Consider the following 13,390-nt stretch of genomic DNA (forward strand, 5'->3'; position numbering starts at 1 on the left):
CTCCTTAAAAACTATGGCAGATATCTCATTTTGTGCCTTTATGTAATGTCTTATGTTTCTTTTGGTCAGATTTTCCTATCTGGAAGCAAGTATACCAGCATACATTGTGCTCTTAATATTTAACTGTATGTGCAGGACACTAGGATGCTAAGAAATTTAAGACACTAAAAACAAATGAAGATACCACATAATGAGAAGACTTCCAGTGTTGATGAATTCATAGTTTTAATATTGTGAAGATGGTCATAATACTAAAAGCAATCCACAATTCAATAAAATCTGCAACAGAATTCACTACTACAGTGTTTTATAAAAATTGAAAACCCATAAGTACACCTTCTACATATGTGGTTATGTTAAATAACTTAAATAAATATTGGTTTGGGTTTTGGGTAGAATTTTGAACAACATCTGAAGCTGTCTTAAAAACTTTGACAAATTAGTGCAACTTACAAAAGAGGTGACTATTATAAAATAAAATATTTATAAACTCTGAAGTGTTGAAGATGGCCTTGTCATGAAATAATCATCATTAACACAAGATACAATTCATATGTGAGTAAAAATAAACACCCCTTTCTTACTAATATGTGGAATTTCCCTTTTTAGAGCTGATATGTTTGACATATTTCTCAGAAAACTGCTACAGGGCCTGAGATAATGGCTCAGTGAGTAAGTCCTTGCAGCTCAAGTGTGGGAATGTGAGTTCAAATCACCAGAATCCATACAAAGCTTTGTGTGCAAGATCAAAACGGTCATAGCAATATTCTGAAACTGAGAGGAGAGGTGAATGCTTAGAAGTGAATGTGGTACTAGCAGGGAAAACTATCTTTGAACAACAAAAAAAAAGCTATCCCCAAAACAAGTCGGAAAAAGAATACTGACATCCAAGCCTTCCTCAGATCTTCATTGGTTCTTTGTGACACACACAAACACACACACACACACAGACACAAACATCTTTCTTTCTGCATCTCTCTCTTAACTCAAACATACTAGAAACAACAAATGTATTAAAATAATTTTATTTAAATTATCACTAATTACATTGTAATTCTTCTTGTTGTTATATGTATAATATACCAATATGTCTATGGTTATGTTAAAAGTTCTTCATTAAAATTGCATTGTAAAAGGAAAAAGTTTAAGACTCTCTGATCTAGTACATGGTTGAGTGAGTAGAGTCTATGATTATGTAACTCATATTTTTTGATTATCTTTGGACAACTTGACACAAACTAAGTCACCCAGAAAGACAGAACCTCAGCTGAGGGATTGTTTCCTCTAGATTGGCCTGTGAATGTGAATAGGGAGGCAATTTCGTTGTACATGATTTATATCAGAGTGTCCAGCCCATTGTAAGATGCAGTAATCCTGGGCAGGTGTAAGCAAAGCAAACCTCTGAAAACAAACCACTGAGAAGCATTCCTCTATTTTCTCTGCTTCAGCTCCACTTCCACATTCTTTCCTTCACTTCTATAACTGATAGGCTGTAAGCTGTATTTCAGAGAAACCATTCCCCTCCTCCAAGTTGCTTTTGGCCTGTGTTTTATCAGAAAAATGGAGAAGCATCTTTTCATTGCTTAAGACCAGAGAATAGTTTCTTTCTGTGGTTTGTATTCACTAATTTCAGTCTCATAATTTGATGAAAAACAGATAGAAGTTTTGTTTTATCATTATATATACTCATTTTAGCACATCATGCTGAATCTTAAGTTTCTCTGACTGGTAATATTTTCCTTCAGTTCCATAAATCAAAAACAATTTAAAACATTTTCATAGAAGAAACATGAAATACAGAGATGCCAAACAAATGTGTTCACAAATTAAAAACTATACAGGAACTCAAAAGTGCAGCCATGAAGATATTGAACACAGTGAAACCTTCCACCTTGACAAGGTTTTTCTTAGGGCAACTTTAACATCTTTATTTCTCAAACTGTAGATTAAGGGATTCATCATAGGAACTACATTGGTATAAAAAACAGAAGAGATTTTGGCTCCATCCACAGATTCAACAGAGGAAGATTTGAAATACATAAATGCACCTGGACCAAAAAACAGAGAAAGAGCAATGATATGGGAACTGCAAGTGCTAAAGGCTTTGGACCTGCTCTCAGAGGAACTGATACGGAAGATGCTTGAAAGGATGAAACCATATGAGATAAAAATGATAGGAGTGGGAACAATGATGTTGATGATGACTACAACATAAGCTACAAGCTGATTAACATAGGTGCTAGTACAGGAAAGCTGGAGCAATGGGAGGATGTCACAGAAATAGTGGTTGATGGTGTTTGCACTACAGAAGGTCAATCTCAGCATGCATACAGTGTGAGCAACAGCATCAGAAAATGCCATCAAATATGAACCAAGCATTAGATTTAAACAGACTTGAGGGGACATGACAACATTATACAAAAGTGGATTACAGATAGCCACATAGCGATCATAGGCCATTGAAGTCAGCACATAGCATTCAGAAACAACAAAAAAACAGAAGAAATAGAGCTGAGTCATACATTGCATATAGGAAATGACATTCCTTCTTAATATGAAGTTCATCAACATTTTTGGAGTTAACACAGAAGAATAACAAAAGTCTATGAAGGACAAGTTAAAAAGGAAAAAATACATAGGTGTGTGAAGATGTGAATTCAGCAAAACTAGAATCATCAAACCCAAATTTCCCAGTGCAGTGACCATATACACTGCTAGAAAGACAAAGAACAGTGGCATTTGGAGATCAGGCTGGTCTGTTAATCCTACCAGAATGAATTCAGTCACCAAAGAGATATTTACTGCATCCGTTCTTCTCTATGACAATCTGTAGACTCAAGGAAAAAAAGTTATATTAGGCGATGATCCACACTAGACATAAATCCTCATCAACTGTGATTTATATTCCAAAAATGTTTTTCCTAGACCCAAATGTTTATGCAGAATCAATTGTTAAAATCACAAGCAAATTTTACAGTCATAATGCCAGCAGTATCAAATTTCAATATTATTTCTTGATAAGAAAATGCATGGAAACATGCATTTCATGCATGGATGAAGAAGAAGAATAGAGGAATAAGAATGAGTCAACCTTCACCCACCGAATTTGTTCTTTACTAGAGTTCTCTTTACATCAGTGAACCCTGAAGTAGAAGTCTGGGCATGCCAGAGCTTGCTTCTGCTGCTACAGAGTTTACTCTTCTATGGCGTGAATTATAAGCATGTGTATAAAATAAAACTAAAAAAAACAAGATTGATATATCTTCTGTACATGTCATAGAGTCATGAATCCTGAAGATTTGAGTTCTGCCCATGCAAATGAACCTTAATAGAGATGCTGAAATTCCAATAGCCGTCAACACCTCTTATCACTCTCTGATTCACAAATACTATCTTCTGCTACTTTCACTTAACCTCAAGTGTATAGAATAGGGAAGAAACAGAATTTCAAAAGAAGACCATCCTATATTAGGAAACCTATTCCTATGCCTGGAATCCATAATCCATAGTCTCTCTCTCTCTCTCTCTCTCTCTTTCTCGTTTGTTGTTTTCTTCTTCTCTGGTTCTTCTCTCATGCAATGCCTCCAAAACATACTCATACAACAACCCAACCCTCTACTCTTCTACTCTTTCCAGCTCTCCTATACCTCCCTCTTCCCTTGATCTATGTCCCCTGTGTTTACCTTCAGAGAGGAGCAAGCCTCCAAGAGACAAAAACAAACATGACAAAATAAGATACAATGATACAAGGCAAAAGCCATCATATTGAGAATGGACAAGGTAACCCAAAATGAGGAAAAGAGAACCAAGAGCAGGCAAAAGAGTCAGAAATACTCCCAATCCCTTTGCTAGAAATCCCAATCCAAACCTTGAAGATCTTTTGTGTTCCAATTTATTCCTATTTATCTTGTAGTAATATTTAAGGTTCCAAGAATTCATATCTTATTATTCTAGCAAGATATAGTCAGGACTTAATGCCTGAAATTTTCTGGAATGATTTCTGAATTTAAAATAAAATTATTTGAGATTAATACTTCAAGTCTTTACTCAAAGAAGAAAAAAACTGATCTGTACTATCATCACGCAGCCAGATGAGAAGGCTCTAAAGATTTTATGTGAGTTTCCCTGTAGAATACTTTGGCTTATAATCAGAGTGGCAGTGTGCCTGCCTCTTCCCCAAAGGTGAGCATTCAATTTAATAAGGAACTTGGGAATTATGTAATACTCCAGATGATAATCTGTCTTTAGATCTTGAGGGATTCAAAATTAGTCTTGTATTTTCTCTTCACTCTGTGGTTTCATTCCCCAGTGGATGTAAAATGACAAATTCTCATCTCCCTAATTATCTCAGCATCTGTAAGAAACCTATGACTTGCATTCCTTTCTGCATTTAAATGAGAATTGTCCACACTGTACTCTTTGCTTCCCAAGTTCTGTATCTGGTAGGGGTAGAGTGCTTTAGTATGTCACCTTCAGTATTGAGTCACATGAAACACAACAGGAGATTCTTCTAATGACTTATATATCTTGAGTCATTGTTACTTATAAAACACTAAAAATTTCTATTTGAATATCCTGTTAGGCCAGTGAGTCTTATTTTTTCATTTTTTTCATACTGCCATTCTGAAAAAAAAAATTTTTTCACTGTTAGATGCAGTATTAGTTATTTTCTTGTTGGTGTGTTAAATGCCTGACAGAAGCAGATCGAAAAATGCTTTATTTGGGATTATTGCCTGTGGATATATCCCATCATGGTAGGAAAGCTAACACAACAGGTATCTTTCTTTGTGAATTTACAAAGAATCCACATTCAAGACTCACAGATAAGAATTTCACACTTGGGATTCTTTATTCACTATCTTTAATGTGCCTTCTCAGATCTCCATCGTTGGGAACTAAACACTTTACTGAAAGTTACCTCTCTGGCTATAGTATTTTATTGTTTTTAATATTCTGTTATCTAGACTTATTTTATTAATTTCCTTTTAGACTATTCATTGTTAATACATGAAAATTCAATTTTTAGTGTTGATAAATATTTTATGAAATTTCCTTTCTAATTTCATGTATTTTTGTTGAATCATTACGATTTTCTCTATACTCTCTGAGAAAAAAATATCATTATTCTTCATGTTTTCTAGTATGGTGTGTTTTGTGTATTTTCCTTATCTAGTGGCCCCATCAATAACAACTTGAAATTTGTGGGTAAATGGAGGAATCAAGAAAAAAATATTGAGTGAGGTAAAATCGATGCAGAAAGACAAATATAATATTTACTCACTCATAAGTGGCTTCTAGACATAAAGCAAAGAAAAACCAGCCTACAACTCATAACCCCAGAGAACCTAGGCAACAAAGAAGACACTAAGAAAGACATATATGGATCTGCATAAGAAAGAGAAAAAGACAAGATCTCCATAGTAAATTGAGAGCATGAGGGTCACAGGAGAGGATAGAAGAGGAGGGAAAAGAAGAAAAGGGACAGATAATAATGTATAACTTAATAAAAATTAATAATGAAAAGAACTACTACCAGCTCGAGCAGTAGCTCAGAGTGGTAGGAGCGCCTAACGCTGTGTGCCGGTGACAAGAGTCGCGGGTTAGAATCCCGCCTGCGACTGACATGTCATCGATAGTCATGATGAATCATATGATCAATATGATAAATCGATGATAAATCTGGCATATCGCTGCCAATTAATCGGAAAAAAAGTGTTTTTTTTTTTAAAAAGAACTACTTACACTGTGTTGAACAAAGAGAGCTAAAGTAGAGGGTGGAGATGCAGCTCAGTGGCTAATAGCACTTTTAGAAGACCAGGGTTTGGTGCCTAGCACCCAAGACAAGTGACTCACAGTTGATTTTAACTCCAGATTCAGGAGATACTATGTGATATTCTGAATTCTACCAGCAACCTCCCCAACATTTTCATAAACACACAGCCACACAGACACAAAAAATTATAAAGGAAAGGGATGAAGTATTTGGTTGATTTGGAGAGAGGACAGGGAAGAAGGAAATGATATAACCTCAAAAAATAAAATAAAATAAATACATATGGCTTAATAATTCTAAGAGTAGGCCATGATTACATGAGTGGGAAAAACAAGTATAGTCACAGGCTCTGGGCAAACTACCTCAGTCTCCAAGTTGAAAACAGAGGCTGACCCATCACCACAAGGGGATGGGCACTATTATGGGCAACAAATGTATGTTGTGTTATGGTAGAGAGAGAAACTGAGAGAGAGAGAGAGAGAGAGAGAGAGAGAGAGAGAGAGAGAGAGAGAGAGACAGAGAGACAGAGAGAGAGAGAGAGAGAATGGTTCATTTCCTGCTGAAGGAGGCATATCTGAAGAAGTGAAAGTGGTGAGGAGAGGGTTGAGATTGATGGTTTTATTGCTACTCAAGATTATGTTGATGTCAGTACATGGGATACTGTTGATGCCCATGTGTGGGTTCATGGCACTGATGCAGACACAGTCTGTGTTGGTGTTCTTGGCTCCTAATATCATGAAGGCCTAGAGGACAGGGCTATAGAAAAGTTGCCCTCACCCTTACTGGCTGCAACACTAGGGAGAACTGGTCCTGCCACTCACCTGCTGAAGCACTTAGAAGAGAGGGTCCTATACCACACCTCATCTGGCCAACACAATAGAGTTGACACTGTTCGTGGGATCATGGGTAAGCTGGCCCTGAGGGTGTGAGAATAGGAGACCAGGCCATGCGCCTCTCATCTGCCATGTGGTGGCATGGGTGATGGAAATATGGCCTCTTCTCCTTATCTCTAGTTACCTGCAGCAGATAGGGGACCTGACCCAACCCATCACCAGATGCAGCAATTGGGAGAATGGTTTCTACTCCTCACCTGAACAGCATAGCAGAGTTGATCCTGTAGATAGGGACATGACAAGAAAGCCCTTAGGGTATTAGAGGGATATAGCTGGTACTGCCTCTTTCATCCACAGTATGGTGGTGGGGAGTGAGGGAAAGAAGCCACATTTCCTTTCACCTACTACCTCCAACAGACCAGGGTACTGACCCTCCCCTTAACCAGCTGCAACACTCAGAAAATTGGGCCCTGTACCTCATCTGGGCAGCATAGCATAGCTGACCCTGTTGACAGGGACATAGGTAAGCTAATCCCAAGAACATGAGTAAAAAAGATCTGGTCACAATCCTCATCTGCCATATGGTCCTGTTGTGGAGGTCCCCTCTGTATTCTGTGATTATTATAAATGAATTAAAAAAAACTGCTTCAGACCTATAGCAGGGCAGAACTTAGAAAGGCAGGGAAAGCTAGGGTGAGTGCTGGGAGGAAGGGTGGAGTCAGAGAGAAACCATAGAGCCACTGGAGACAGACATGTTAAAAATTTTGCTAGTAGGCCATGACCTTGTGGTTATGCACAGATTACTAGAAATGGGTTAAATTAAGAAGTAAGAGTTAGCCAATAAGAAGTTAGAGCTAATGGACCAATCAGTGTTTTAATTAATACAGTTTCTGTGTGATTATTTTGCGTCTAAGCTAGCCAGGCAGCCAGGAAACAACAAGCGACCTTGCAAGTCCTTGCAACAAATTGACACCCATGTGAACAACTAAAATCCATGTAAAACCTGAAAAAGCTTGAAAAGAAATTATAGACACAAAAATACAGAGTTTAACACAGCTTCTTGCTGTTTGCCGGTGGCATGCCACAGCTGCCTTAAGAGAGATTTTCCTCATTATGCCAGATCCACCATGCTGCACTGGGCAGGCAAGCAGAAATTATTAATGGCAAAACTTAAGTTTTAAGAAGCACTTAGCATTTTAAATAGTGCTCCTGGACAATAAGGAATTACAGATACGCAATAAGGACAAACCAAGATGAGTCATAATGTTGGATAAATGCACATAGGCTGGGAAGAGAGAAGAAAGAGTATAGAGAGTAATAAAAATGGGTGAAGTCTTTAAAAAGACAGAATACAGATCGTCATAGATTGAAAGCAGTAAAGAAATATAAGCCATGTAAAAATGAAAAATTCACAGTCTGAATTATGTAGATATCTTTGAATTTTTTTTGTAAATGAGCTAATACAGAAGACATTTCATTGTATGGGCTGCTAAGCTAAACCCACATTATGTTATAAAGGTATCATGACTTCCAAATTTGGATCAAAGGATATGTTGCTTTGGAAAAGAGGTTCTTCACTTGTTTCCACAGAGGATGAGAACCTGTGGATTGCTGACAGACTTGTGTGGTTTGATAGACCACAATCCCCTGAGAGATTGCCATGAACATGCTCAAAAAATTACTTTGCTCAATAAACAGCAGGAAGAAGTTTGGACAGAACTGAGTCCATAGTTCAAAATATTGTTTGTAAACTTTTTTTTTTACATTTAAAGGGGGGTATGCTATAGAGATGGAAACTTTGCATTGGTATGGATTTTGGTTTGTTGATACATATTTAAGATTAATTTTGTTATATATATGTATTTCTGATCTTGATTAAAGTATTGTGTTTGTGTAGCTCATTTAAAAATGTAATGTAATAGATAGTCATCTATATGATCAAGCTTGTAGTCATGGTAGTTAGATTTTCTAAATGTACAGAGATGCATTTCAGATGAATAGCGATTCTTCAAACCTTTCAAAGACTACAGAATATGGCATTTAAAATGTTTTAATAACTTAGGATGTTTTATGGCAATGAGAAACATCTGCTCCTGGCAACATCAATTACTTCAAGAAGAAGATGGGCATCAAAGAGGCTCCACATGAAGTTTGCTTGCCATTTGAGCAAGAAACTGTTCCTGCCAGTACTGCTAAACTGACATGCAGGACTCACAGAGAAATGATGCTGAACTTGCCTAAAGGTGTGACAATCTTTCAGGAATCCTGATATACGAAAGAGTCTGTCGAACATTCTTTAGTACAGAGAAAAATGTGACATACAAGCTGCCAATATAGGTTGAACAGTACTTAAAATTTGCTGCTTCATGGAAAAGTTTCCTGGATACTATGAGCCTGAGTGCTGAAGATTGGATGTCACAACAGTACAAAAGATCTCTGTGTGACTGTCCAGGTAGCGAGATGTCTCTGTCATTTCTAGAGTTTTGGAATAGCTTACAATGTACTTCATTTTTACTTAGCTAATATTATATCTTTCTGGAGTCTTTGTTAGAGTTGAAGAATTTATATAGTTTTTCTTAGTTATAATAAAAGATAAAATAGATATAAATATTGTGGCTGTAATTCTTGCATGATAACTGTTTTGTTATATGTAATTTTACAATGTTAAAGTTTAAACCTTACTTTTTATTTAAACAGATAAAGGGAGGTCATGTGGGAGTTCCCTCTGTGTGCTGTGATTATGATTAATTACTAAAGAAACTGCTTTGGCCCAATAGAAAGGCAGAATTTAGGTAGGCGGGGAAAGATAGAATGAACGCTGAAAAAAAGAAGGGTGGAGTCAAAGAGAAGCCATGGAGCCATGGAGACAGATGTGCTGAAAATTTGCTGGTAGTTCACAACCTCGTGATGATGCACAGACTACTAGAAATGGGTTCAATTAAGATGTAAGAGTTAACCAATCAGAAGCTAGAGTTAATGGGCCAAGCAGTGTTTTAATTAATACAGTTTTGTGTGATTATATCAGGTATAAGCTAGCTGGGTGCCCGGGAACCAACAAGCGGGGCCCTCCTTGCAACATGACGTCATGGGAGTAGGGGCAAGAGATGTCCCCCTGCCTCTATGTCTGAGGCAGGTGTAAGAGCTAATCCTGAGGTCATAAAGGTATGAGAGCTTCTCCTGTCCCTCACCAGCAGCAGCACTCAGGAGAGCAGGCCCTGCTCCTCACCTGGGTTGCAAAATAGAACTGGCCCTGTTGGTGGAGGTGTGGGAGAGACAGCCCTGAAGCTGTGACTGTGGGAGTGTTGTTCCTACTTCTCATCTGTCATACAGTGGTATGGGCAGGAGAGAGATGCCCCTCTTTTACTCCTTACCCCTCATTACCTACAATGGAAGAGGGAGGTGACTCTCCCATTTACCATCATCAGTACTCAGGAATGTGGACCCTGCATCTCAACTGAACAGCATAATTGAGTTGACCCTGTTGGCAGAGGCATGGCTGAGCTTGCCTTGAAGGTGTGAGAGTGAGATAGTGGGCCACAACCACTCATCTGATATGTGGTGGTGAGGGGAAGGGAAAGAGGGCTTTCTTCTCTTGTCCCAGTCACTTGTGATAGGCAAGGGAGCCGACCCTCCTGCTTACTTATTGTAGCACTCAGGAAACTATGCCCTATATCGTGCTTTGGAGCACAGTAGAGCTGATCCTATTGATGACAGTGCAGGTGAACCTACCCTGAGAATGTAAGAACGGGAGATCTGGCCCCACCCTTCTTCTTTGATTGTGGTTGTGTGGGTTAGGGAGAGATGTCTTCCTCCACTTGGCATCTGTGGCACGTGGGAGAGCTGGCCCTGAGCTCATAAGAGCAGAACATCTGTCCCTGCCCTTGAACAGCTACAGCACTCAGGAGAGTAACTATCCTATAGGAAGCAAGAGATAGCATAGAACATACCTGAGAGGACATGGTGACCTCATACAGCAGAGGATTACATATTGCTAAATAGCGATCATAGGCCGTTGAGGTCAACATGTAGCATTCAGAGATGACAAAAAATAGAAAGAGAAACAGCTGAGTCATGCACCCTACATAAGAGATGGTATTCTTCTCATAGACAAATTCCATCAGCATTTTGGGACAGGTGTTATAGATCCTAGATAAGCGTTTCCTGCTAACCAGAATGTAGTAAATTTGGCTGTATGTGCGGTTGTCAGGTGATTCCCACATCCAGCATCTTGATGGTTTGACATACTTGTATTTTATGCTGGCTATGTAAATCAGTTTCATAGCTGTGGTGAAGCAGTGATTTCCCTCTTTGGTTCCCTTGTCTGAATCCATATGTTTTCATCACACCATAGTCAATTCTCTGAATTACACTCTTGAACTGAAGTCACCCATATCAATTAGTATGTTGTTCTTATGTGCCCTGCTGATCTCATTCTGGAGATCTATATAGAAACTGTTGATGACCACCTCTTCCACTTCTGCTGTTGATGTGTACACCTGTATAATGGTTAGGGGATATGTCCTTGTCTCAAATCAATCCGTCAGGACAGACCTCAGTTTTTGAGTTCTTATGAACTTTGCTCATGTTGATTTAAGGCTTTGTTTACTTGGTGTCATCTTTCTCCCTTGGCTCTTTCACTCTTTCAGCTAGAAATATACATGTGTTTTCATATTACACAGGTGTTCATATTTATCCTGTGGAGTTCACTTTTAATGTTCTTGAATTATTTGGTAAGATAATGTTTTCTTTTTTAAACAATTCTATGTTCTAGGGTTCATTTATGTAATTCCTATTGAAGATAATTTCTGTAATACTAGTGTGTTTATTGTTGGACATACTGCCTTTACCTTTCATAACATTTGTATTTTACATTGTGACCTGGGTATTTCTTGCTTTCTCTCTGGTGCATGAATTTAGACAAATAGTTATCAGAACTAGAGATAGTGCCAGTGCTTGAGCTGCTCTGTTAGAGCTAGGCATCTGAGTGTGGAGATGTCATAAGGGTGAGTAGGCTTAGCACTTTATTCTTTCTTAGTGAGCATAGTGCTTGAAGGCTTATCAAAATCCATAAGATAAGACAATACTAAATAGGAAAAACGATAATGTGTAAACAAAATCACTGTTCTTACTATTTGAAGATGATACAATATTATACAAAAGAGATTGTAAAAAAAATCCTTCAAGTAGTTATTATTTAACTTAAAAAAATAAATGCTCAGGTCTGGTAAACAGACAGTACACCAAAGTAACACAAATATCAGTAGTTTTTCCAATACTAACATGCTGTCAAATAAATCAAGAAAATACACCCATTAGTGATTAAATAAAAAAAAAACTAGAATTAGTGTAACCAGAATGTGACTTTACCATTGAAAACTTTAAATATCCAAAAAAAAAATTGAGGTTGACTCTAGAAGATGAGAAGACTTTCCATACTCATTATTGGGAAATTGATATTACAAAAACTCACTTTCAAAATGACCTACAAATTCTTTACCTTCCTATCTAAATGCAATGCAAACCTCAAAGAAATAGAAACACCTTGTGAGATTCCTGTGGGAGCACAGAAAATCTTGGACAGTCAAAACAATCCTGAGCAAAAAGTCAATACTAGTGATGTCACCATTCCTGGTTCTAATATGCATGAGAATACCATAGTAACAAAAGATAGTGTAATACTTGAGTGAAAACCATGGAACTAAATTAGGACATGGACATAAACTCATCAAGCTATAGCTAACTAAATTTTGGCAAACATACCAAGAATATACACTGTAGGAAATATAGCCTATTCAACAAATGCTTCTGGGAATACTAGATAGTCACTATTATAATAAAGAAGTGATCCCTATTTTTCACAAAAATCAGCTTCAGATAGACAGCAGCAGTTTCCAACCAGTGGGTAGTGACCCATTTGAGAAGGTCAAAAGACACTTCCACTGGGGTCATCTAAGATCATAGGAAAACACAGATATTTACAAATTGATTTTTTAATCCTATCAACTTTACAATTATTAAATTGCATTGAAAATAATTTTATGGTTGTGGTCACTGTACCATAAAGAACTGTTTTAAAGGGTTGCAGTGTGAGCAAGTTTGAGAACCACTGCCTGAAGGTAGCCTGAAAAATTGAAGCTGCTATAGCAAAAATTAGAGTTGGTATTTCTGAATACCATCTGGTCACTCAAGCTAATATCAACAATTAAAAACTAAAGCATTGTGAAATTAAAACCGCCACAGAAAAGGAGTAAATTAAATAAATAGAGAGCCTGTAGATTTTGATAACTAATCATCTTACATAAGTTTGATATCTAGTTTATAAAAAGATGAAAAGAAAGACAAGCAGTGGTGGCACACACCTTCAATCTCAGCACTTGGGAGGCAGAGGCAGATGTATCTCAGTGAGTTCAAGGCCTGCTTGTCTACAAGAGCTAGTTCCAGGACAGGCTCCAAAGCTACATGGGAACCTTTTCTCAACCCCCCAAAGAAAGATAAATAGGATAACTAAACAACATTAAATCAAACAACTAATTAATACATGTGCTGGGAAATGAATAAAGATTTATCAAAAGACAAAATGCAAATGTTTGATGAACATAAAAATATTCATTTCCACTAGACATCATAAATGCAAGTAAAAGCTACATTGAGTTTCTATTTCATCCAAGTTAATGGCAGTCACTAGCATTTTTAAATATGCAGAAAAAGGGTTTGGTAATCTAGATATTTTCCACTTTCCTGTCTATGAAACTGCATAAATTTTTTCTATTACAGTTTTATTTAT

General features: G+C 37.4%; 1 protein-coding gene across 1 annotated transcript; it reads right to left on the reverse strand.

Moving 5' to 3' along the window:
* Positions 1–1,845: 1,845 nt before the first annotated feature.
* Positions 1,846–10,937, reverse strand: LOC148122358 (olfactory receptor 8B8-like). The gene is made up of 2 exons (XM_087905938.1): positions 10,554–10,937; positions 1,846–2,817 (listed from the first exon to the last, which is right to left on the reverse strand). Exons 1-2 carry the CDS (start codon positions 10,935–10,937, stop codon positions 1,846–1,848), a joined length of 1,356 nt encoding a protein of 451 aa, XP_087762064.1.
* Between the last annotated feature and the right edge of the window lie 2,453 nt (positions 10,938–13,390).

This window comes from Myodes glareolus, chromosome 4 (assembly GCF_982192425.1).
Source record: "Myodes glareolus chromosome 4, mMyoGla1.1, whole genome shotgun sequence".
Lineage (NCBI taxonomy): Eukaryota > Metazoa > Chordata > Mammalia > Rodentia > Cricetidae > Myodes > Myodes glareolus.